The sequence below is a fragment of the Watersipora subatra genome, chromosome 5, assembly GCF_963576615.1.
Source record: "Watersipora subatra chromosome 5, tzWatSuba1.1, whole genome shotgun sequence".
Classification (NCBI taxonomy): Eukaryota; Metazoa; Bryozoa; class Gymnolaemata; order Cheilostomatida; family Watersiporidae; genus Watersipora; species Watersipora subatra.
In genome coordinates this window covers 21,597,199-21,624,431 of record NC_088712.1, presented here as the reverse complement: position 1 = coordinate 21,624,431, position 27,233 = coordinate 21,597,199, and the positions used below count along the sequence as shown (strand labels likewise).

The following is a 27,233-nucleotide window of genomic DNA, read 5'->3' as shown; positions in this document are numbered from 1 at the left end:
AGTCTTATCTAATAAAGTTAGTAGAACTCTATGATTCCAGCTAATCGAATCTAATAAAATTAAAAGAATTCTATGACTAGTTTAATCCATTCCAACTCTGCTCTTTCACTCACTATCCAGTCTTGTGTAGCTCATAGTTGTTTACATTCTGTAGTTTTGTGGAGTTGTTCCGCCAATGCATGTAAGGCTGATAAATGTCTAAATGTTTCCAAAAGCAGCCCAGATGCTATTTATATCCTATGTTACATGCAGTTAGCTCTGATCTCACAAACCCTGATGACATGCCATAGGCTATACACTTCCTGCATTCATTCTATGAACTATAAAGTTAAAAAGCCAAATGCTTTGCGCACTAATGAAATTAGTTCGCAAAGAAATTCAGGAAATTTGCTGTTAGAAATGGTGTTTACTATAAAGGTATTTATTATTAGGTATTTATTAAAAGTCATCTATTTATTATACATCCACTTAAAAATGTGAAATCTTTTTTTTTTAAATTCTTTTGAAAGAGTGCCAAAGATTTTACCCTTTAGGAGTAATGCCAATAGATATAAACCTTGACCTATTTACTTCAAGTGTTGACCTATTTACTTGAGCGCTTCAAGTGTTTATGTGAATCACTTTGTTTTGGTGTAAAATTGCTTGGTGAGATTCGAAACAGATTAAAAACAAAAGGTGGTTCTTTTTTTTTGACTGATAAAAGACAATGAACAAACCAGTTCTTTTTAGTAAAGCGGATGTAAGTGTGATTGTAGGAAAAATAAGAGATTATTGTTGCTGCAACAAACAGGAGAGCGCATTCCATAGTGCATTCTATAAACCCCTTTCTGCAAACATTGCTAGTAAAATCATCATGGCCTAGCAAGAGGTTCCTTATAGGTAAGAGTTAAAAATTTAGATATAATTATGTTACCTCAAGTCATATCACTTGGGTTTAGTTGATTCTTAGGGTGAACCTCCTTTACACTTATTCAACCATTCAGTAGTGAGCAATCTCGTCTTTGGAAGAGGGTTCGTCTCTACAACTCCACAAATATGAACCACATTAAATAGGAACTCAGGTAATAGCATACAGTCTGAGTTTGAAACTTCAATGCGTTTCCTTTCCTCATTGACAAACTGAAAATGCTTCATGGTACATAAACATATATGTTATACATATGCATTATAGCCATATGTCATATGTGTCATATGTTATATGCATTATAGTCATATGTGTTATATGATCCGTTATAGATGTATATGCCCATCAGGTGTTCTTGCAGTCTTGTAAGTGTGTGGAATCACATACAGAAAAACCAAGATAATCTACCGCCATATTATTTCATTGTTATTTCTCTCTCTTACATCATGTAGTATTACTGTTACGATTATTATGATTTATACTCATTAGCATTATTTCTATAAGCATTAGTATTTATCTAATGCATATATATATTAGTAAATATAAATTAGATTAATGTATATTTACTTATATCAATAAGGTGTCAGGATGGCCTAGTGGTAGCGCCTTTGACTGTCAACCATGGAGTTTGTGGTTTGAGTTTTCTAAAGATATACCCCAGATATAGTAATTGAACCTCACGAAAAATATTTCTTAGCAGGGGCGTCGTAACGCGTGGCTGCATTGGTAAAATAATCAGCCTATGCTATTACTATAGCTGGAGTGACAGACAGACATACTTTGAGAAATATATATATAGATGGCTACATCACCACCTAAAGCACAATTCTCAAACGTTAAACTTTGCTTATTCATGTCAACCTTCGACTTTTTACTTCTTTCTATTTCTTCTTTCATCTTTCATGGAATCCCAAATGGCATTTTGCTGCAATAAGCAAAGCCTTCCATTAGCTTTGTAAAATCTCTCTTAGGAGATTGCAACCTTTTTTATTATAAAAATGGTTATGAAAGTCATTGGTATACAAAATGAGCTTTGGTACGATTATTCCTTCCTTTTGAAGAATGAGATCTAGGATTGCTAGGAGGGTAGTTATGCCTCCCCTACCAGAGAATATTTCATCCTTGTTTTACTCCATACAAGCTAACAAAGCTGACAATTCATAGATTAACCCTTTTAGTGAGATTGCCAAAAAAAATTTTCTTTTTAACACGAGTTGTGTCTCTCCAGGACATGCGATGATCCAAAATACTGAGGAGTACAGAGGAGTGATACAGACATCCAATAAAAACATAGGAAAAGTAGAAGTCTCTGAATCCGAGCTCAGCAACATGACTAGAAGGGTTCCCTATGAGGAATATGAAGTGAGTGATGCTCTGGAAGAGGATGAAGGAAATGGCCTGACTCCATCCTACATGCATGAAAACAGTGAGTGGAACTATTTAGAGTTGACATAGGAATTGAAGTTGTGCACTCTGCGTTAGATCATCAACCGAAGTGTGTGCGTCGAGTTACATCATCATTGGAGTTGTGTGCTCTGAGTGAGATTATCATAGGAGTTGTGAGCACTGAGTTACATCATCACTGGAGTTGTGTGCTCTGAGTGAGATTATCAACCGCAGTGTGTGCTTCGAGTTACATCATCATAGGAGTTGTGAGCACTGAGTTACATCATAATTGGAGTTGTGTGCTCTGAGTGATATCATCATTGGAGTTGTGTGCTCTGAGTGAAATCATCATTAGAGTTGTGTGCTCTGAGTGAAGTTGTAAAGGCAACATTTTGTGTGTCTGCTTTTTGTGTTAACAATATATCATAAAAAGGTTCCCTTCTATGATTAACATACCTCTATAGATAATGCTAAAGCCCATTGTTCCTAGTAAGTATTACAAACTGGCATGATATTAGCTTCGCTGTATTATTAGTTCTAGCTGTTACCAAACGTTCTGTAAATTTAGTAAGGGTCATCTATAGCTAGCACTGCTGATGTCAATATAGTAGAAGATATTCACATTTTATGGTTGTCTATGTGGGAGTCATCTGAACACATTAGATGTCATAGGGGTTTTAGACTAAAGTACCAATCCAAAGGTATATTCTATGACGATATCAACTATGGTATCTCATCATATAATGATCTTATTTGTATGCACCATCAAGGCTGAAACACTTTGTGCTGTATTACTCTATAATCTATAGACATAATGTTAACTACATTTCATAATGAAGCAAGAGATATTACAGTAAAAACTTGGTTTCGGAGTTGTCTACACTTCTATATATGGAAAAAGTTACAGTTGGCTACCAAAATTTTCAGTTATGCCAAGTTGCAAAAACTAGTTGACAAATATCGCTAGTTTGAGACTCTTGGTCTATTTTGCAAAACTGAAACTTTAATGACTCGTTTCAATGGTTTCTTGCTACTTTAGCCTTGACCTTACCAAGGTTCTGAGAGAGAAATAGTAACTTAGTACATGTTATTGTTTTTCATCAACCCATTGTTTGAAATTGTGAGATAGACCATTTGAAGATTGAGCCAGTGCTACTGTAATACACATCCGTTATCTAAAATCGCTTTCTGTGTGGGTGCTTGCTAGACTAGCAATCAAAAATGGTTCCAGCCAACTATAGCATGTTAACTATAGCAAGTTAACTATAGCATGTTAACTATAGCATGTTAACTATAGCAAGTTAACTATAGCATGTTAATTATAGCATGTTAACTGTAGCAAGTTAACTATAGCATGTTAACTATAGCAAGTTAACTATAGCAAGTTAACCAAATCTGGACATAATAGTGAAACAAGCAAAAACAATATGTTGAAGAACCTTCATGCTGGATTATGTTGGATTCTATTTCTGCTCAGTTTTTTAGAGCTTATAATATGTGCTAAAAGGGTTACACATCTTTATACCCTCATTGCAAGTATGTTAGACTGTATGCCTTATAATCTACAGATAAGAAGAGATGCCTTCCCGCGCAGCAGCAAACATATGGTGGCGGGTTTCGAAGACTGTTTGAGGCGCTACAGTACGGCAAACAACAGTACGAATCTGACGAAAGCAGCGATCAAACATTCCTTGAACTGCTCCTCGACCTAGAAGAAGCAAATGCTGAGCCGTGTTCTTGGAGACCAAAACAACCTTATATTCTTCCTAGTTTACAATAAAACAGATAAAACTATATAAATGTGTATTCTGTGAAATCTCAGGCTATGTTGCGATCAACAGGCGACTTCAATCAGGCTTGTTTTTAATGGGCCGGTTTTTCAGGTCGTCATATGTGGGAAAAGGTGCCTTTGCGTCTGTAGGAACACGGTCTTTGATAGCGTCGCTAGACATATCCTGAGCAGACATTGCTTTGCCTCTGTTCAATCGTTCAGCAGCACGAGCGATTTCTTCTGTAGATGGGGGCTCATCTCTACGTTTCCTTAGCCAAGAATCCCATTCAATAGGAACACGGGGTAATAGCATGGGATCTGGATCTGGAGCCTCGACCCATCTTCGTTTCTTAATTGACTTGCTGCTGTCCCCTAAGTCAAATAGAGTCTTAGCTATATAGTCATATAGTAACACAGAGTCATATAGTAACACACAGAGTCATATAGTAACACACAGAGTCATATAGTAACACACAGAGTCATATAGTAACACACAGAGTCATATAGTAACACACAGAGTCATATAGTAACACACAGAGTCATATAGTAACACACAGAGTCATATAGTAACACAGAGTCATATAGTAACACAGAGTCATATAGTAACACAGAGTCATATAGTAACACACAGAGTCATATAGTAGCACAGAGTCATATAGTAACACAGAGTCATATAGTAACACAGAGTCATATAGTAACAAAGAGTCATATAGTAACACATAGCAACACAATTATTCAATAGTATGGCAAGGACAAATCAGCATAGTGCTGTAGAACGCCCGTCTGCAGACTTTGAGGTTCTGAATTCAAATCCACAGTGAAGCATATCTTTCGTTCCTAGGTTTTAATTGCTATAATTGGAAACACAGACTACAGACAAACACTGAAATTTATATATAGATTTCCACTAGTACGGACTAAACAAACAATGTACTATGTCCACTATGTACTATGAGTTCTCACATTACAACAAGCGAAGAGAGTATTAACCTTCTTGTTGGAAGTATTTATTCCCGTACTCATCGCTGCCAACTTGTACTTTAGCTGCTGACCTCTCGTGTTGTCTACGACTCATCGTTTGGCGAATGTCGCGAAATATTTGAGAAAATCTCCCGACAGACTTCCCAGACATTTTGATGCACTGGTGAATGCTAAAATGTATAAATATTATAAAAAACCATGTTCGTGTTCACTTGGCAAGTATCTATTCTTGACTAATGCTCGTTTTGGCTGAACCTGGTATCACAGTTAGCTACTACTCCGAGTGGTTTCAATGAAAGTAAAGACTGCTAAAGGCTGATTCACACCATATGTTGGGAGTTATCCTCTCAGCAATGATTCGTCGACATAATTAAACAAGTAACTAGCCACTGCCTATTACAAAATAAAACAAGATAGATAGTTAAAGCTATAATGGCAATTAACCAGGTCGGTCACTGACCCGTGTTACAGTTTGCATGTCAAATTATTTTTTCGCAAAACAATGACTCTCGATTGAAATAGAATGTTTTTGCCCAAAATGTATAAACTTAAGGCTGATTCACAATGCATCGCCATATTTCGGAATTGTCTTCTCAGCAATTACTCGCCGACTATGCGCACTGTAAACTGATAACATTGCCGAAGCAGCGCGGATACGTCAAAAAAGAAGTCAGCTGTCAATTTTTTCTGATAGTTAGCCGAGCACCCGCGACAGCCTGTGCAATGTGCACCACTTCAGCGATAGGTCGTCGTCGATTGCTCTATCTATATGTTATTTTATAATAGTTGCTGCGGGACTAGCATTTCCTCGTTTCCTGTATAATGAGAATGCTATACCGCAGACAATTCGCTGATGTAAACGCGGATGGGTTTGTGATAGTGTAAACATTGTTATTACAGACGATCACCGAAGTATTGTGTGATGAACAGCGACATAGTGTGAACCAGCCTCCCTAGCGATGGTGAGAGATCACTGATGGTTTTGGTGAAAGCAAAACTATAAATTAATGAAAGAAAAGTAAAACTGCACAATGTGACATTATCATCGAAGGTAAAAGTGAACATGGCTGAAATGAAACTACTAAAGGCTCCGGATAAAATTGAAATCATGTCTCTACTTGACATAAAAACAACTAAAATCACTAATTGTTTCAACAAAGGTAAAATTTAATTTTAATTCAACTCAAAAAAGGTAATATTGCAACTGGTTGAAATGAAAGCTACTTGAAATATAAATGAAGGCGAAACAAGATCAAAACAGAGAAACTACTCCCATAAGCCAATAATGTTAAAAACTACATGTAAAATGAAAGCAAGGCTGATGAAGACTTTATTAAAAGTAGAATTAAATAATAAATAATTAAATTAATAAATAATTAAATTAATAAAACTAGAATAAAAGTGAATAAAATTGGAAATGTGTAAGTTCACTTATGAAACCTATAAACTGCCACAAGTACATCCGATCATTTTATCGTCTTCAGTATGGATGCCTCCTTTTAATGAATTTTCACATTCACATCGCCAAAATCTCATTGAAGGGTTTCATGAACTAAATCAGTCTTCAGAAATGTAGTTCAGAAATCGCTATGCTAAAAAGTTCTGCACTAGAACGCCTGCACCAGAATGTACCATAAGTAACTGTTGCAGTTTAATCAACGGTTGGGCGTTATTTTTAGAAGACTAGGCAATGTAGTTATATAGTCTAGGACTCTAAATGTATTCAAAAGCAGCCCAGATGCTATTTATACCCCATGTTACATGCAGTTGGCTCTGATCTCACAAACCCTGATGACATGCCATAGACTTTGCACTTCCTGTTTTCATTCTATGAACTAAGAAGTTAAAAATCCAAAAAGTTAAAAGCTAGTCTAGGATAATATTAAGAAGCTGGCAAAAAGCGACAGTTTCTTTTCACATAAGTCCTGTTTCCTAAAAGCCAGAGCACCATCGAAGCAGAATAAAAGGCATTGCATTAAATTTGCAATGAGTCGATCCTAAGGGACACTGGAGAAAAAATTTTGAAAAGGGTGCTCGGTTATTGACCCAAAATCAGAAGCTCCCGTAACGAGTGAAAGGAGCACCGATCTAAATCTATACATATTAGTAATCACAAATATGCGAGCTTAAAAAGTCTAGAAGAAAATTTGGGTAAAACTCAGGCAAAACAAAATCTTTATACAGCGCAACATTAAAAAAAGAATGAGATATATTGAAGAGATCATGACAAACAAAGACAGTCATTTGACCGGCATGTTAACCAGGATTCGGCTAGGAGTGGTGAACTGAATAAAGAACCTTGTGATAGCAATGAGGACGATAAGGTCTAGCCACCATTGCGCCCAACTAGAACTCGCAAATGTCCCTCATGGCTAGCTGACCATTAATTGACAGAATAAGGTATTTGGAGATCAGCAGATGCAGCTATAAGTTTTTTTTGTCAACTTTTTGTAATCATTAGTACAGCTTTAATTGAGATTTTCGGATCTTACCCTAGCTATCGACTTTGATGTAAATTGACAATTTCATTTAATTTTTGTTATTTTTGAAATTTCAGATTTTGATATTAAGATTCTGATGACTACTGTTACGACTAATAAACTTAGTTTGTCAGTTAGTTGAATACACACGTTCTTGCAAAAAGATTGTCTTGAGAAGTTCTGCCTGTACCAAAAGCAAGGAAAAATTACTGGCATAAAAACAGAAAACAATTTGAGTACAATCAATAATTTTTAGAAAAATTAGAGGTTAGCAGAAAAAAAGTGGAAATGCACACTCAGCGCAAGAATAAAGGTATTGATTGACACACTACACTCATTTAATTTACATAGCTGGTAAGTCATCGGCGGTTTGCGGCATTCAAATAATAAATGCCGTTATAGTGTGATAATAATAAAATGCTACTCTTTAATTTGATTGGTTTTATAGATATGTAGTTTAGATATATAAATATCTAATATTTACTACATATATTTAGATATATAAATATTTAAATATATGTAGTTTAGATATATAAATATCTAAACTATGTATATACATAGTTTTGATATTTATATATCTAAACTATATACGTATATAGTTTAAACTATATATATAGTTTAAACTATATACAAAAATGTATATATATATATAGTTTAAATATATATATATACGCAATCTTTATTGTGGTAAGCAATAGTCATATTTTACAATATGTTTGTCACAATGTACGACAACAAGTAAACTAAAAAGCAGTATACAAAATAAAAAACTAATGAGTGGTTTAACTAATATAATAATGTTGGAACTGAAAGCATAAAACATGTAAAAAACAAGCTGGAGGTTTGATATGAGTATTGATGAAAGACAAAGTGACCAACTATAGGCTTTGTAAAATAGCTATATATATCTATTACAACAGACTTCCAGTTATGAAAACAAAAATATAATACAGAAATGTTAAAATAAGTAAGGCTATACGGTGAATGCAATTATTAGTCAAAGGATAACGGGTTTAGTTTGAGTTTTGTTTTAAAAGGTTGCAGAGGAAGAGTTCTTAAACGAGTGCAGAGGCTATTAAATGAATTTAGTAAGGTACTGTTGAGTTTGTTGTGGTCTATGGCATTAGGTGATTTAAATATGGTTCTGGTTTTGTGATCATGGCTTATGGTTTGAAAGCCATAGCCTAGACATTTGGGGCAGTTATTGCTGAGTATTGAATGAGAAGCGAGGCAGGTAAAGTACTGTGATAGCTTAGGCAGGGGAAGAACACCAGTAGTGTTTGTTATTAAATTGGTAGGTGGTAAGCGATGGTTTTTATGGGGCATGTTTAGACCTTTGCAAATAAGTTGCAAAGCTTTTTCTGTTTTTAAGCAAACAGACCAAAAACCACATTAGACTGAAAACGAACCACTCTTCTATTACTGACATCCCACAGGAGTGTGCGACACTGCTTAACCAATACTTCTACAGTCAATTTAACAAAAATCATCAACTAGCTGAACGAGAAATCAGCAAACCAACCGAAGTACCAATCATTGAAATAGGTGGAATTATAAAACTAATACATGACCTAAAACCAGGAAAGGCTCCGGGACCAGATGGGATACGAAAAGAAGACCTTGTTATCGACATTGAACTTGCCGCATCATGTCTCACTACTATCTTTAACAAGTCCCTAGAGCAAGCAATACTGCCGAAAGAATGGAAAACAGCCAATGTGACACCAATTCACAAATCAGGGAGTACCGACACAGTTAGCAACTACCGACCCATCTCACTAACCAGCATCTCGTGTAAAGTACTAGAGCATCTAGTGCTAAGAAACCTACTAACAAAAGTAGATAAAGTACTACACAACCGACAGCATGGATTCCGACGAGGTCTCTCCTGTGAGACGCAACTGTGTGCGACACTGAACGATATCTTAAAGTCAGTAGATAACCAAAAAAGTGTACATGGAGCAGTTCTTGACTCCTCCAAAGCTTTTGACCGGGTCCCCCATGGGCTACTCATGGCGAAGCTCTCATCAATTGAAGACATCGATGATTATCTTCTTGGATGGATACATGACTTTCTGCACAACAGATCTCAGTGTGTCATACTAAATGGATATAAATCGGAACAATTTGCAGTAACATCAGGCATCCCACAGGGATCTGTCCTAGGACCGGTTCTTTTCCTCCTATTTATCAATGATCTGCCAGAAAGTGTCAGCTGCCCAGTATCTCTCTTTGCTGATGACACCCTGGTATACCAGGAAGTATCAAATGCTAATGACATAGACTCATTCCAAAACAACCTCAACTCACTAGGTTTGTGGGCAAACCGATGGGGTATGACCTTCAATGTGAGTAAAAGCAAGATCATAATCTTCAATGCAAGCAACACTATTCCTGTACCAGCCTATAAACTTAACAATATAACTCTGGAACAGGTGTCTGACAGCAAGTATCTAGGTGTGACACTACAAGACAATCTTAAATTCACCAAACATATAGACTCAAAAATCAACACCGCCAAATGGCAACTAGGGATCATCAAGCGTGCTTTGTACTGGGCTCCACAAAGAGCCAAAATACTAGCGTACAAAGCACTATGTCTTCCCCACCTAGAGTATGCTGCTGCTGCTTGGGACCCTACAAACAAGCGCGAAGTAAATAATCTAGAGATGGTACAGAATCAAGCTATTCGGTTTATTGCTCAAATTAAAGGAACTAGAGGAGTAAGCGAAGCTTGACTTGCCAACTCTAGAGATAAGACAACAGCACCAGCGCTTAAGACTTCTGATGAGAATACTCAGCAAAGAAGAAACTCACCCGGCATTAGTCAAATCCTATGACAAGCTAATGAACGTGGAGAGCAACACGATAACCAGAGCTAGATCCAAAGGACAACCCACTTCCTTACAGACAAATAAAAATACATACCACAATAGCTTCCCACCACGGGCAGTGCGGGAGCTCAAAGGAACGAGCCAACATATACCGTAACAGGTTAACTCTACCTGTACTGACACCAAACAAACATTAATATTATATTAACTACTCAGAAAACTGAATTAAAATAAGCAAAACCTAATTTATCATATGAGGCATACCCCTTACACCCCTAGGTGGTCCAGTATGATGTATTCTACGAGGTAACACAAATAAAGTCTTGGTATATTTTACAGGTGTTGTAGGGTAGAACACATGTAGACCATATATAAGATAGGAACGGATAAAATTATAGTACTACAGTCTGGTAGTATCAAAGTTCGCAAGATGACAAATGTTATAAAATAAACGTAGGCTAGATGATATTTTACTTGAAATGAATGAGATATGGTCGAGTCGTGATAGAGAATCGTTGATGATAAAGCCAAGTAGTTTAGAAGTAGATTGTATTGTTAGGGTACTGTCAAATATAGAAATTGTCAGAGGGAAATTCACTGGCGGATTTACTAAGAGATAGTGAGATTTAAAGATGATATAAGACATTTTATTTGTCACACACCATTGTTGGATAAGTGTAAGGTTTTCATTTATTTTAGATTGGAGGCATGAAGGGTCGGTTTTGGATATAGAGAATGAGGTATTGTCAACATAAAGTGCGCTGCGGAGTGGTAATTTTAATAAATCATTAATAAAAATTTTAAATAAATGCTTTACTAAAATTACCACTCCACAGCACACCTCATGCTTATGCGTGCTGTACATTATATCTTACAATGTATAGACGAATGTGAATGCATGTATATTGAACAATTTCCACAATAGCACGCAAATCTTAAAAATAAAAGGCTACATTAAACTAGAGGTGAGAATAAACAAGAGAGGCATTAAAGCTCGAAGTAATGCCAGCAAAAACAACATTAAAAATGGAAGCTAAACTACAAGAATTTATTATTTACCTGCAGCTTCTTGCATGAGTGGAACACAGCCTGAAATCTGGAAGGTGATAAGAAGGCGTGATTACAGATACGCCCGGCAATTGCAAAATATCATAAATACTGTTTGGTCCTTGACATAGACCTATGTAATCTTGCAATATTAATTACGTGATGATAAGTATCGCACTCCGAAGTTTAATATCAAAGTATTTTGAGTAACAATGACCACTCTTATAGCTAGTCTACAATTTGGTTGGTTTAATTATAGCTAGTCTACAATTTGGTTGGTTTAAAATCGCATCTCAACGCGAAATATAAACTGTAATCCGTAGCAACGCTTCACGCGCAATTATTTTTCTCAACTTCATTTACTTTGAGTGTAAAGTTATGTTCTAGAATATAGATAACGATACTTATTACAGACGAAATTGGCTTTACTTCAATAGCTGTTATGACGTTAAAATAGCTTCATTTTAAACTAAACAATTTGTGGGTTACATGTTGCGATTGATTTTTCTTGCATTGTCAAGATATAACAATGTAATATATTTCGTGATTGAATCAAACTCGATTTAGATGTTGGCTCACATTTAGGGTTGGTCAATGATTATTTCTGTTTTTATATTTAATGGTTAATGTACATCTGCCGCTATTTTACGCTGTCATGGGTGGATGCAGAGAAATTATGTTATGCATAACTCATCCGAATCCACACACGACATCAGTGTTGAATTTGCTTTGTCATTGTATTATATCTTGACAATGTTCTGTTTGTATACTTTTGCGTTGTCATGTAGAAACTAATTTGATTATTACTGGTTCAAAAACGAGTGAAGGCGGGATTGTAAGCAGGATTACCACTAAAAGGTACTTCTTTATTTTATAAGTCCAACATTTATAATACACAACTAACAAAATTCTAAACAATAGTATTAATGAAAAAGGTTAAAATAGCCAATGAAAGGTACACCCTTACTGGAACAGTCTTGCTTGCTCGGTCCGTACGGCTGCGTATTTTGACAGTCAGATGAGATTCATGGCAGTCCTTATATATAGTGGCTCGGTAGTTGAGATAGAGAAGTAGAAGAGGATCCGCTGATGATGGAGAAAGAGGCTGCATAGGTAGGGAAAGGGTAGAGGCTTCAGAGGCAGAAGAGAGAGGGAGGCTCCCAAAGCAGAGGAACGCGCCTCAGCAGGTCCTTGAGAAGGAGAAATAGATCGATTGATAGATGCCGAGTCATTATAGCGGTTTTCTTTTATAGATATCTCTGTTAGCCTGTGAGAAAGTGTTTAGGCGATCAGGTTCTGTTCTTTATGTTGCATTGGGTTAACGTTGGAGTGAACTTATCTTAAGTACGTCATGGGACTGTAATGATTGGAAATGATGACTAAGTCCAATTGTCTTGGTCCGTGTCTGGTACAGGCCTGATATCTTGTAATGGTTTTCTGGCATGTCAATTTTTGTCTCTTTCCTCATGGGCTACTTTCACAGGAGGTTTCTACGCTGCTTGGAGATGAGTATATGATGACTGTCTTCATTGCTGATCCTTTAGTGTATTAGGTGTCATGTTCATTGTAATATTGTGTATGTCTGCGGTGTTTAGGCGTTTCTCCATTGACCTATCTGCTTTTGCAACTACTTCTATACAACAACGCTTTTAAACATTGGCTAATATTGCCCCGAAACAATATAGACAACAGGTTAATCACAATGAAAGCACAATTCAGTTAGGTTAGACTAGTTAGACTAACAACTGACTAGTAAGAGTAATGCCAGCCTGGCATTTGGAAAGCTAAATCGGAATGAGCCAATCTTGAGATCTACAATCGAAAAGTATCCTAGCACCATGTGGTATCTCATATTTTTTTGCTAAATCAATTCAACTTAGTTAAATTGATTTTGCAAAAATCAAGGATTGAAGGATTATTGATATATCCTCTAACCAGCATTGGATAATATATCAGTGATCTATATTCGATTAGTTTATATTCCCAAGTACATCTCATAATTTATCTCAGACCATATCATGTGTCATTTTTCTACAGCAAATGCACCTGAAAATCTGTGGAACATTGTCTCTTAGCATGTCTCATTTTCGTTATTAACAATGACCTATTTTGCACTCCTGAGAGAGCTTGTGACTTAACCACAGATCTTTTGTCTGAAATTAAGCATCTAGGTCAAGAGATAGGCCTATCACATTTTATATGTTGAATATTATAGTTAGGATGAATATAATTGCAGAGGTATTCCTACGAATTGTCTTAATAGATAAGTGAAAGCTAATAATGATTGAATCTAATGACTTATGAGATTAGATTAATTTATCTAACAGGAAACAGCTCAACGGTTAAAACAGTTTTGTAGATACTTATGATCGTCAGCTTAAGTACTTAGTTTTTTTTCATGTGTTTTGTAATCCCAGTGACATGTACTTGTCTGTGAGGGCTTTGCAAATACATCAGCTGTGCTTCTCTTAACTATTTATTGCATTTTTATAACCAACATTCTTGTTTTTTTTCATTGCTGTGTTCAATTACTATTATGCGTGTCAACATATTGTCTCGGCCCACTTGTGCTTGTCATCTTATATACAGTAAGTGATTTCACAGGGCTGTAAGTCAGTATAATTGTAGTCTAAAATATGTTGGATAGTTGGAGACATATGGAAGCATGAGTTGGAGAGCTTTTGTCAATTTATACTCTCCCAACCTTATGTAGAAGATTTTAATAAAGGGAGTTGTAACATTTGCTATATTTTCACTTCACAACTTAGTTGCAGAAGAATGTAAGCCAAAGCTGAATACACTTAATTTTGAGTTGTTGGAAAGCGAAATACAGCTGTGAATTTTTACTTCAAATGCCAAACAAAAATAAAAAAACCTTTTGTGCCCAAGGTAAGCTGACGAACTCGGCAATACAGTTTGTTGCTAACTGATGCTCTCTCTCTTTATCTCCTCTATTTATCTTCTTTCTCTATCTCCTCTCTATATCCTCACTTTCTATCTACTTCTCTCTTTGGCTCACTGTATCTCTCTCTATCTCCCTCCTTCTCTTGTCTTCTCTCTATCTCCTATCACAATTTTCTCTCTATCTCCTTTCACAATCTCCTGTCTATCTCACTCTTTCTATCTCCTCTCACAATCTTTTTTCTTTCCCTTCTCTATCTCCTCTGACAATCTCCTCTCTATCTCCCTCTCACAATCTTTTCTCACAATAGCCTCTCTATCTCACTCACTTTCCCTTTGGTATTTCATCGTTGTATGCAGACGATGTCATTGTAATATAACAAATACTGACTGTGTTTTTATCTAGCAAATTGTGTTATTCAACTTTTCTCTTTATTAGAATAAATTCATTTATTTTTAACTCATATCTGAAGAGGCTATGTTGGGGCATGAGCTGATACAATTATGACACCTTTCAGCCTATTAACTGCCTGAATTAATTAACTGCCTATTAATTAGCTCCTACTAACTACTAACAGCATCTACTGTAGATTCCCATTCTTGTATTCGCTTTAATCAGTTCATTAGACCGAATGTTAAATATTTATGATAATTAAATGCATATATGGTATTAAAATAAACATAAAAATACATAAAAACTAAATATGAAAAACTGAACTAGATATAAAAACAAACGAAGTTTAGGTAATTTATATTGAAACAAACTTAAATATAAACTGAACACCAATTATTCCATGAAAATCAGTGCCGAGTTACCTTACCTTAAAAGCACATGGACTGTAGTGCTGACATGGCTATGTATAGGTTTAGTGATGATCTGAGTGAAATATTGTAGCCAACTCCAACTTGGACTATGAGTATAAATTATATGAATATGACTTAATATGAATAAATTAAACTGACTTTCCAGGTTCTATGATTTATTTTATATATCTTTTAGGTTTTGCAGCATATTCACTCCTTTATGTATGAACTAATGTTTGAAAATTTCGAACTTCATATGTTAAAAATTACATTTGGTATAGAGTCAAATGTTTGCTGCCTTTTGAATTTCATATCAGAAAATATTTTGTTTAGGTGTTTATTATTAGAATTTTGGCTTGACTTCCAAATAAAGGTTTGACTGTACTTGTAACTAGAGGTTTGCCTGTACTTGTAAGTAGAAGCTTGACTCTACTTTGAGTAAAGCTTTGACTGTCCTGGTAAATGGTAAGTAAAGGTTTGACTGTACTTTTAAGTAGAGGTTTGACTGTACTTGTAAGTAGAGGTTTGACTGTACTTTAAGTAGAGATCTGAGTGTACTTGTAAGTAAAGGTTTGACTGTATTTGTAAGTTGAGATTTGACTGTATTATCCTAATGACATACTGTTATAACTATTGTCAGGGTCCCAACTGTCAGTATGGATCGCAGTGATATGCGTCAAAGGTTTGTCCCCAGAGCTTTGAGGGAGGACTATTCAGGCCTTACATATAGGGAAAGGGTCGCAAAACTTTACAGAGAAAATCCTCCAGACTTTACTGTCAAGAAAGAAGTCCTAAATAGATTTGGAGTTACCTACTTTCTGCTCATGAGTATCATACAGTTGTATCGTGAGTTTTTTCATTTTCATAGATTGTTAATGAAGGTAAAGATCGTTTCTACTAGTATCACGGTTACGGCTAAAGGCTGGTTCACACTGTATCTCCATATCTTGGCGTCGATGCCACAATACTTCGGTGATCGACGATGATAACAGTGTTTACACTAACAATAACCCATCTGCGTTTGCATCAACGAATACTCCGTGACATAGTGTTCTCATTTTTCTTTTTAATTTTTTGTAAAGAAACCTCTTTGTTTTTGCGTGCTTGAATCAAATACTAGTCTCGCAGCAACTATCATAAACGGAAATGCTTGGCGTCGGTGCTTGGCAAAATATCGAAAGAGTTTGACAGCTGCGAAGATTCCCGATGTATCTGTGTTGCTTCATCGATGCCATCGGTTTATGGTTCACATAATCGATGATGATGCCGAAAGGAAAACGCCGTCATATGGCGATTATAGTGTGAAGCAGCCTTTAGTTTAGTCTAAAGACTCTGATTTTACAGTCATACCTCTCAAGTCTCTCTTATATATAGTTCACTTTGACCCTAATTTCCTCGGGTGAATTTTCAAGCTAAAACCTGTTAAACTAATATGGAATCTCTTATCTGTTGGATGGTAATGCTATAATATAACTATTATTAAGCCTAGTGATGCTCAAGATTTCTCCCATTTTCAGCGCAAATTGTTTCACGAGAAAAATTTGTAACGCATTCGTTGAGACAACTAATTGTTTTGATGCACGCGAAGACATTTGCGAGTTTCTAATCAGAGATATCGCGGGCACATTTATACAGATAACGAAAGGTTTAAAATTGCCAATTGAGCTAAGCATTGCTTAAAGGTTGACTTGCAGCAAAATTCACATTACAGTTATTTGGTATCAAAAGATTCACCATGTCTTACCCTATGGTGTTGTAGGTGCCAAATATGTGGAAAAGTGATTACAAGCTCTTAAAAGCTCAAAATTGAAAAGCCGCCGTAGACTGGAATCTCTTTATTTCGATGACGTAGCCATGAAATTTATTTATTGTCTTGTTACGGGTGTTCTCTCAGAAATTAAAAGGCCAATAAAAAGCTCAATAGAAAGCTTATCGTAGTACTAGTATATTACAAACACTTCGGGTTTTACCGAAGACCCCGTATCAAATATGGATGCTCGCTACTTTACAGTTTTGTTTCGGCCTGGTCTAATTGGCAAGTCGTAATCTGATCATGTGACCCAATACTTCGCAAATAATTGCTGCAGCACTTTTCGATTATCACAAGTGACCAACAGGCTCGTCATGATTATCAGACAATGATATGTACTCCTTTGAGGTAAGGCTAAAAACTTAAATGAATTTTTACGGCAAGTTATAAGATATCACTGCTAAAAGTGACAGCATTTACAATGACGATAAAACAGACGCGTAACAACAATAGACATAGTTTTATTGAATGCGTGAAGTATATTTGTGAAAATATTTTGACGAATAATGTTGCATGAAAGTGTAAACAGAAACCATTTTTCACAATTACGTCATATTTGAGCTGTTTTGGTAAGAGAATCCAAACTACGGCGGTCTCGTGTGGCTGCGATTAACTGTTCGTTTTTGAGCTTTTAAGAGCTTGTAATCACATTTCCAAAGTAAAGTAGCGAGCATCTATATTTGATACGGGGTCTTCGGTAAAACCCGAAGTGTTTGTCATAAACTAGTGCTACAATAAGTTTTATATTGAGCTTTGTATTGGCCTTTCAATTCACGTGAGAACATCACGTGACATGACAATAACCAAATTTCATGACTACGTCATCGAAATAAAGAGATTCCAACCTACGGCGGCTTTTCGTTTTTGAGCTTTTAAGAGCTTGTAATCACAATGCCACATATTTGGCACCTAGAACACAACAGAATATAAGACATGGTGAATCTTTTCATACCAAATAAACTGTAATGTGAATTTTATTGCAAGTCAACTTTTAAAAGTGGACCTGCTCTTACAGCTCTTGCATCACGTGGGGTTTTGTTAATGCCGCGCAACATCATTCTTACTATACTAATTTGGAATGCGCTTGAGTGGTGCGAGTGGTAGAGTGTCGCTGGATGAATCTGAAGGTTCTGAGTTCAAGACTCGTAGGAAGCAGTATTTTATATATCGCAATCCGTCGTTGTTTTTTTATGTCATCAAACCGTTTGCACATGCGCTCGCTCTTGAAAAAGCCGCCATATTTGTAGAAAACGATCGTTTTTCTTTTGCTTAATAGTACTTTTTGATGTTGTTTTGATATTATAATAAAAAAATTGCAAACAAAAGCATCATTTTCAAACATTTATTGCAAAAGCTTCGTGTTTTTAATAATAAAAATGTCTATAAAGATCGCCGACAACGATAAAATTACTTCACGAAAAAACGAAGGATAGTTAGCCTACTGTCTTTATTTGCTCTTCAGTTGTTGTTGATATTACAAGATCAGAGTTTAATAATGTAATAGATAAAACAGATAATTATTGCACCACAATTAAACTAGAGTATGGATTTAGCACCTGATGAGTGAGGTTTGTTTAGATTTCAAGCTGCGTTTTTAATGTTTATTGTAAACCATATGAACAATGTTGTAGCTCAATTCATTTTAGTCCCCCTGTTACTTGTTTTAATATGATAGATATGTAGATACCTGGCTATCGTTATTATTGTACTTGACAATAATCACCAGCATCAGATTGTTGGGGGTTATTGGATGCACTCTGACAAAGTTTGTCCTTCATGTTCAAACATCATTGTAATCTTTGACATTGCCAAATAGTTTTGACATAAACATGATAATAATGTTTGCTTAATGGATTTCATACACTAAGCTTTCTTAAAAGCCATGACATCTCAAATGTATGATTTGGATTGGATATCGAGTTGAATTCATAACTGTTAATGTGTTCAATTTGGGGTAAATTGTGTGAATTTCAGCCATAGATGTTGCAAGTAGCGGTCACACAGATAATAATTGAACTGAAAAGATTAATGTTACTGGCTACTTCCTATCTATGGTCGCGCTATCACATTTGTTGTGTTCTGAGTCACAGTGGAATCAATCATTTGTACTGCAAAAAATCAAAATTGTACTCGCTAGTAATATCTTGTCCAATCAAATGTGACCTTAATATGAACCAAATAAAAATTGAACATAAGCATTCAGAAGCATTACATGCCTGTCAGTGATTTTGGGCCCACAACCAAACTTTCTGACATAGAGCGCTCTCCTTCAGTTGCCATGTGGTCATCCTTCTGTTATTGCTCTATGGAAGTGTTATTGCTCTATGGAAGTGTGTCGAAAAAATCGATTAATCGAAGCATTATAGCTGGGCTTTGTGCTCAAAGCCCTTGCCTTATAGATTTATAGCAAATTACTAATGATCGAAGGGGCAACAATGACATGTCCCAAGAAATATTACAACAATGAGATTTTTGACTACATCAAACACCTTAATACGTGTGGACATGCCTCCATTTTCAGTGTGCTTTCTCTTTCCCTCCCTCTCGCTCTTCGTCTATCTCCCCTCTCCTACTCTTTCTTTCTCTCTCTCTCTCTCTCTTGCAGTTGGTCATTTCGACAATAATTATTTTATGGTTTATCGTTGACTTCCATGCAGCTCTGCTTTCTGCCTTCTCCTATCTTCTGTTTGTGTCTATTTTTCTCGACTTCTTGTTACCCTTAGCGACATCTATGTATCTAAACCTGTGTCTGCCTTGATTCCTCTTTCCCCTATAGAGTTATTATATTCACAATTGTCTTGGCAATCGCTCATGACCTTTGTCCTAGCCAGCTTAGGCCTTTTCTACCAGAATGTCCGCCATAAATGGGAGGTCAGCCTGTCTGAGGATTTCATTGTTCTTGACCTTATCTTTCCAGTGGATATTCAATATGCTGAGTAGTTGGCTCATCGTGACCAATTTTACTTGTGAAATTATCTCTTTAGTCTGCTATCATTTATTAATACAGGATGATGTCGTGATGTCACTACCTGCCAATTCAAAAGTGATCCAATTGATAGGCGAATTCAGAAGAGAGTGAGAGAGACGTGATTGTTGCATTGTTCTGAAAGAAGCCTTAATACTTTTTTCCTAAAAGTTGGAGCATAGTTATTTAGTTGCATGTGTTACTAGCTTTGTTTTTTTCTCTAGTTCTCGGGTGGGTGATTATTCCCCATGTTGGAGATGGACAAACACTTATATATTGGAAACTTCTGAGTTGCTTCATGTTTGTTCAGTGCTACTACAACTGGTTCCAGTGCTGTAGAAAGTATGTCAACAAGGCTGAGAGGGTTAGTATTCTTTCTATATATTATCTTATATGTTTTATTCGTTTTTAAAGTTATCATTATTGTCATATACTAGGCGTTGGCTCGGCAATGTTCGAAATTTCTTTTATTTTGAATATGATTGCCTGCAGGTTTGTTTAGCACAGAGCATTTGTGTGTGTGCGTGCGTGTGTGTGTGAGGTTTGGATAAATTTGGCCATAATAAATGTGAAAACGCAGTGTTCACACAGACAATCAAACAGACACAATGACATATTGGGGCTTATTAATGTAGATATGTTGTGTAGGATGACAACTCCTCGCACTGTCACGGTGGCCAGTCTCGTTCGAGTGTCAAAATTTTACACTTGAACTTTTCAACATAAGATTTGTGCAAATGTTTGTATTGGCACAAGTAATTTTGAACATACAATCTCTGAAATTCATTTCAATTTTAACTTAGAATAACAAATGAAGCTTGCAGAAATTAAAGTAAAAATAATTATGGTAGATTCACCTAGTTAATTTGAATTTTATCTACCTATATTATGTTAGACTGAGCAGCTATGGTCTAAGCTCAAACTGCGAACAACTCAAAATTTGAGTAAAAATTTGGAGAATCTCGCGTTGAGTGCCAAACAAAGATTTTAAACTCGAACACTCATGAGCTGAGAAAACTTGTTTGCTTACAGCTACTAGCTAACTTACTAGCTAACTTACTAGCTACTAGCTAACTTACTAGCTACTAGCTAACTTACTAGCTACTAGCTAACTAGCTAACTTACTAGCTACTAGCTAACTTACTAGCTAACTTACTAGCTACTAGCTAACTTACTAGCTAACTTACTAGCTACTAGCTAACTTACTAGCTACTAGCTAACTTACTAGCTACTAGCTAACTTACTAGCTACTAGCTAACTTACTAGCTAACTTACTAGCTACTAGCTAACTTACTAGCTACTAGCTAAATTACTAGCTAACTTACTAGCTACTAGCTAACTTACTAGCTCCTAGCTAACTTACTAGCTACTAGCTAACTTACTAGCTACTAGCTAACTTACTAGCTAACTTACTAGCTACTAGCTAACTTACTAGCTAACTTACTAGCTAACTTACTAGCTAACTTACTAGCTACTAGCTAACTTACTAGCTAACTTACTAGCTACTAGCTAACTTACTAGCTACTAGCTAACTTACTAGCTACTAGCTAACTTACTAGCTACTAGCTAACTTACTAGCTACTAGCTAACTTACTAGCTACTAGCTAACTTACTAGCTACTAGCTAACTTACGAGCTACTAGCTAACTTACTAGCTAACTTACTAGCTACTAGCTAACTTACTAGCTACTAGCTAACTTACGAGCTACTAGCTAACTTACTAGCTACTAGCTAACTTACTAGCTACTAGCTAACTTACTAGCTACTAGCTAACTTACTAGCTACTAGCTAACTTACTAGCTACTAGCTAACTTACTAGCTAACTTACTAGCTACTAGCTAACTTACTAGCTACTAGCTAACTTACTAGCTACTAGCTAACTTACTAGCTAACTTACTAGCTACTAGCTAACTTACTAGCTACTAGCTAACTTACTAGCTAACTTACTAGCTACTAGCTAACTTACTAGCTACTAGCTAACTTACTAGCTACTAGCTAACTTACTAGCTAACTTACTAGCTACTAGCTAACTTACTAGCTACTAGCTAACTTACTAGCTACTAGCTAACTTACTAGCTACTAGCTAACTTACTAGCTAACTTACTAGCTACTAGCTAACTTACTAGCTACTAGCTAACTTACTAGCTAACTTACTAGCTACTAGCTAACTTACTAGCTACTAGCTAACTTACTAGCTAACTTACTAGCTACTAGCTAACTTACTAGCTACTAGCTAACTTACTAGCTACTAGCTAACTTACTAGCTAACTTACTAGCTACTAGCTAACTTACTAGCTAACATTCTCATTATCTTTAACATTCAAGTGTTGAATTTCCTACGAGTTCATTTACATTTTTGAAATACTGAACGCCTTTTTGTGTTTTCCTTGTATTATTATTTCATTTTTATCTTGCATGAGGATAAAATACTTATTTGCTTTACACAAAAATCTGATGAAATGAAGATGGGAGTACGAGCTTCCGCAGATATGTCAATGCGTTCCTCTGCCTGGTTAACTCTATTAATAGAGTATTGATGAAGATTCAGATACAGTTTGCATATTAGCTGCTCTTTTTAATGTATGGTTTCTGGTATAAAATAATATACAATTTCCTTCATATACCAGTTTTTAGTTTTAGAACGATTACAATAAGAAATATTTTAATCATTTACTTTTCAAACAGCATCTCAGAAGTGATTGTTGTTGGAAGTCTAGATCACATGGTACTCTTTTGTGCAGGTCATGTGACATCAGTTCATCGCGCTTTTGTACATTCTGTACTGTTAATTATATACACGTTTTGTTGTTTGAAAAGTTGCTCCTCATTGGCTAGTTCTATTAGCCAATTACAAATGGATTACCTGAAACAGCATTGAATGTGTCCAGGCAGCCAATTTGTGAGAATTTTCTATTTTTGTAAATCTTTCAAAATTCATTGATTTTGTTTTATACTTTCTGGCATTGCTCATCTAATTTTAGCCTGAGTTTTAACCCATCACTTCTAAGGCCTCTCACATCATTGTATACCGGTATTTTCTACTATTTGTCATTCATCATTTCAGGTGAAATATTACAATTGTACTGGAACTACAGTAGACACCCCTACAATGTAAATAATCTGCTCGGGGAACGTTTACCCTAGGACACTTATGTATTCGCCTCATCTAACTTTCGCATTTTCGCGGAGTCATCCTTGCGCGAAAATTTTGTGCGCGAAACTAAACTATCATAACGAACGAACGAAATCGCGGAATTAAATAGCTTTGTTTATTGATAGTCCAAGAAACAAATGACAGCAAGCGATCAAATTGCATAATCAATCTCGGCCACACAATTCTACCTGCGGTTTACGTTTACAAACTAGTCCCAAATTGAAAAAAATTTTCTTGCCGGCGAACCGAACCTCAGGAATCTAACTATGTTTGTTCCACTGCATTTATTTTAACATCACTGTATTTTTGCACTCATCAGAGCTGCGAAATTAAGTTGCAGCGAAATTTTACTCTGTATGCTACTCACAAAACTAAATACAGTCAAACATGGATAACTCGAACTTCAAGGGACCGAGCAAAAGTGTTCGAATTATCAGAGCATTCAAGTTATCAGAGCACTGTCACAAGTCCATATATTTACTTATTTATTAGTAGATACATGTACATATACAAACTATAATATAAATCAAAAGCACAAATGGCTTGTTTCAAATTAAATGCTTCTAATGTAAAGTTTAAAACGTTTTTATCAAAAAGTATAGAGATTTTTCTATCACTTGAGATTGGTTTGTTGTTTGAGGTGATGTTATTGCCAGGACGTTTTTCAGATTGACATTGGCAAAACTTGATCGTTGTTGAAATGCTCAAAAGAAAAGACATTTTTTTCTTTTGGGGTTTTACCCACCATCAATTTTGCCGTTTTTTCTTGAAGTTTATGCAGATTACTTTACTTTACCTGGGATTCGTTAAGAGCAACACTCCGAGGCAGTTCAATTAGAAGTTTTACGAGGTTTTACGGTACATTCTATATCACTCACGCTTTTTTAATAGATACTTATTGAATGTACACACGTATTCTGTGTTTAGGTCAAACGATGAATAGTTTTTTGTAGCTCAGACAACGTATACGTTTAATTACAACATTTTTTAAGACGTTTTCAACATTCCGACATTGATTCAACACGGAATCAACGTCGGAAAACTATTCATCACGGGTTAGCCGAGTCACGCACTCAAGGATTTTCGCCACGCACATACAAAACAACATGCGATTTTTGTTTTGTATGTGCGTGGCGAAAATTCTTGCGCGCGTGACCCGGCTAGCCCGTGCTATTCATCGTATCGCTGTATAAATCAAATTTCACCAAACTTTTAGAAAAGTCGTTGACAAAAATATTTTGCCGATGGTGGTAATAACGACGCTTATGAATTACGAAAAGATGAAGTTTACCTCTATGGCTTTGAACAAAGTGATTTTCTAAAGCGATAACAACCGTTTCGGTAGCCGTGGAGCAAAAAAACTGTTCGAATTAACAGAGTTGAGTTCGAGTTATCTATAGCAATTTATCATTACGTGGGAACGGACCAAAGGAAATGTTCGAATTAACCATTTTTTCGAGCTATCCGTGGACGAGTTATCCATGTTTGACTGTACTAGCGAAATATAAGTGTCCTAGGGTAGGTTGCAGGCATTTTACGTTATACGAAATACGTGTGAATAGCCTAATCCAGAGCCATTGAGTGTAACTCAGTTACACTCAATGGCTCTAAGCAAATAGAAACATTACACCGCATTCTTGTTTCCCATCATTGTTCTCTTGTTCGTGATTGGCTGCAATAAATCATATCGCTGTATTGGGAAATACCACACTTTATGATTACATTACATAAACATTATGATAAACATTACACTCAATGGCTCTAATCTATTCCTAGACTTTTCTAAACTCATTTTCTTTGGCCCTTCGAAATGACAAAAAACATAACTTCATAATTTAACGACTGTACAGTAACTATTATTATTAATATAATAAATTAATACTAAAATATTAATCATATTACAGTATCAACAAACCAATAATTTCTTCCCTTTGTCCTTCTTTCTCACGCTTAGTTTAGGGATTATAGTACATTAAATTAAGAGGAGCGCACACGTTCAATGGCAATGTAAACAAAAAATTTTCGTTATTCTTGCTCCAGAGAAAGGCATATGCTGCAAAAAAAGTTGTTTATGTCTAAATTAATTTGTAAAACATATAAAATATATACGGTATGTCATTTTTTCTCCCAAGTGTGTCAAGAGAGAAACTGATGCTCTTAAGGCTAGCTATGGGACTCTAGTTATCAAAATATATTTTAGGAACTTGCACCAATTTACCGTTTTAGGGAGAAACTGCAAAAAAAACAAAGTGAAACTATGCATCTGAGTGAACTTGGATGCATAGTTTCACTTTGTTCTTCTGCACTTTCAGTTTATGTAGGATAACAAGATCATAACGAGATCTTAGTTTAACTCTTGGTTGAACTACTAGTTCACCAGATATCTCTGAAATAACGAGGGCACTTTTAACTGACCGAGAAAATAAAAATGGTTGCTGCCAAACACTAGTTTCTGACACACTGATTAAAATTCCTGACAGTGAAGGATCAAAATAGACAAAATTAAAAACCTCTTCAGCAACAAGAGCTCTACTCTAAAACTATCTGTTTTTTATTTATAACAGATATACACACTTTATCAGACTTTGTGTACATCTACCAGCATGTCTCTTTAGTTACCTCGAGAACAACACAGCTTTGAAATAAATAAATAAAAAAAGCTGAAAAATGCAATTAAAACAAAAATGCATCGGCCGGGAATCGAACCCGGGCCTCCCGCGTGGCAGGCGAGAATTCTACCACTGAACCACCGATGCTTCATGATAGAGCGAGATTATATGTAACGCCTCTATCGGTCAATAACAGAGCATTGGTTACTAGTGGCACGCTGATTGAAATTCTTATTAATGAAAGATTAAAAATAGACAGAACTAAAAAGCGTCTCCTTAGCAACAAGAGCTTTACACTCAAACTATTGTTTTTCCATTTATAACAAATATACACACTCTATCAGACTTGGTGTACTGCAATCATTATGTTTCTTTAGTTACTTATTTTTTTAGCATCATTTCTTAGAAAAACTGTTAAAAAACTATTCACTCTATTTTATTTATGATTTTTTTCATAGAGTTCCTCAAGCTTACAGCTTTAAACTGATATTCAGTTCAAAAGGCATTACAATGTATCCACCAGGTTTTACACTTTGGCTATCAATTGTATCACTAGCAATGGTTTACAGCGTCCTGAGGACTCGGACAAGACCAATGGGGTTGGTTGGAGACTGTGTGCCATCTGCCAGTATGACGCTCCTCCTCGCTCCCACCACTGCAAGCTCTGTAAAGCGTGCATGCTAAGACAAGACCACCACTGCTATTTCGCCGCTGGCTGCATCGGTCAGTTCACGACTGCCTATTTTGTTTTCCTTTGCGTTTGGTTGGTCGTATCTCAGTCAGTCCTTCTTTACTGGTCCGGCTTGTACTGCGCGACAGAGTTCACCTCCGGCTGGATGTATTTTCCCCCAACCGCCTTTTTGGCATCTTTGAACAATTCACAGTCGTGGTTCAACTTTTTTCTGTTGTTCGTTATGGTTTGTGCGCTGATAGATCTTTTAGCGGCTCTTCTCTTTCTATTCCTCTCGGCGTACGCTGCCTCCGGTAATGTAACATTTTATGAGGGTAGTCGTGGCATCAGACGGTATAAAAAGGACAGCGTGCTCGCAAATGTACGAGCAGCGTGGGGCAGCTATTATTGGATACGATGGCTGGTCCCGTTTTACTCGGCTCCTGAGGGAGATGGATATAATTGGGAAATTTCAACTCGCGAAGAATAGTCAAACCTTACATTAGCTTAGCCTTAGCTCCTAGTAGTCGCTAGTTCTTATTTATTATTATTATTCTGTCAACAATTCTACAACAATAATCAGACACTTCAAGTTTTCATTTACAGATTTTAGGCTGTTTCTTATATATTGACATTTTTTTTCTCATGTTTTCGCCCAAATTCTGTAATCAACTATGTTATTTAGCTGTGATTTTCTAATCTCACTCTATTGCGCACTTTATGTACAGCGTCTCTATTAATGTAACAGTTATTATCATATATGATTTTAAAATCTGTTCTATATATAGGTCTGCGCTTGCCAAGGACTCTTTGAAGGTAATTACACCTATTTATGATTGTCCTGTTTCTCGATGTTTTTTGTTTGTGGTTAAAAGTGTCATCGCTTATATTAATGGTTACGGGAATTGGCTTTACTCA

General features: G+C 36.0%; 2 protein-coding genes and 1 non-coding gene across 3 annotated transcripts; 1 reads left to right on the top strand and 2 right to left on the bottom strand.

Moving 5' to 3' along the window:
• Window positions 1-757: 757 nt before the first annotated feature.
• Window positions 758-27,233, top strand: LOC137396201 (probable palmitoyltransferase ZDHHC24). Its single transcript, XM_068082368.1, has 5 exons — window positions 758-879; window positions 2,133-2,330; window positions 15,749-15,954; window positions 20,108-20,247; window positions 26,215-27,233. Exons 3-5 carry the CDS (start codon window positions 15,765-15,767, stop codon window positions 26,803-26,805), a joined length of 921 nt encoding a protein of 306 aa, XP_067938469.1. The 5' UTR covers window positions 758-879; window positions 2,133-2,330; window positions 15,749-15,764; the 3' UTR covers window positions 26,806-27,233.
• On the bottom strand, window positions 3,416-11,498 carry LOC137396203 (NADH dehydrogenase [ubiquinone] 1 alpha subcomplex assembly factor 2-like). The gene is made up of 3 exons (XM_068082369.1): window positions 11,416-11,498; window positions 5,052-5,212; window positions 3,416-4,433 (listed from the first exon to the last, which is right to left on the bottom strand). The coding sequence occupies exons 2-3, from the start codon at window positions 5,191-5,193 to the stop codon at window positions 4,138-4,140; spliced, it is 438 nt and encodes a 145-aa protein (XP_067938470.1). The 5' UTR covers window positions 5,194-5,212; window positions 11,416-11,498; the 3' UTR covers window positions 3,416-4,137.
• Window positions 25,722-25,792, bottom strand: Trnag-gcc (transfer RNA glycine (anticodon GCC)). Its single transcript has one exon. It is a non-coding gene; the product is annotated as a tRNA-Gly (tRNA).

Excerpts from the sequence above, each read along its gene's own strand:
- LOC137396201 (XM_068082368.1), top strand. The coding sequence starts at position 15,765 with ATGGATCGCAGTGATATGCGTCAAAGGTTTGTCCCCAGAGCTTTGAGG. Across the intron at positions 15,955-20,107 it reads GAGTATCATACAGTTGTATC|TTCTCGGGTGGGTGATTATT; the intron begins GTGAGTTTTTTC and ends TTTTTTCTCTAG. Across the intron at positions 20,248-26,214 it reads ATGTCAACAAGGCTGAGAGG|CGTCCTGAGGACTCGGACAA; the intron begins GTTAGTATTCTT and ends AATGGTTTACAG.
- LOC137396203 (XM_068082369.1), bottom strand. The coding sequence starts at position 5,193 with ATGTCTGGGAAGTCTGTCGGGAGATTTTCTCAAATATTTCGCGACATT. Across the intron at positions 4,434-5,051 it reads TAAATACTTCCAACAAGAAG|GGGACAGCAGCAAGTCAATT; the intron begins GTTAATACTCTC and ends TATTTGACTTAG.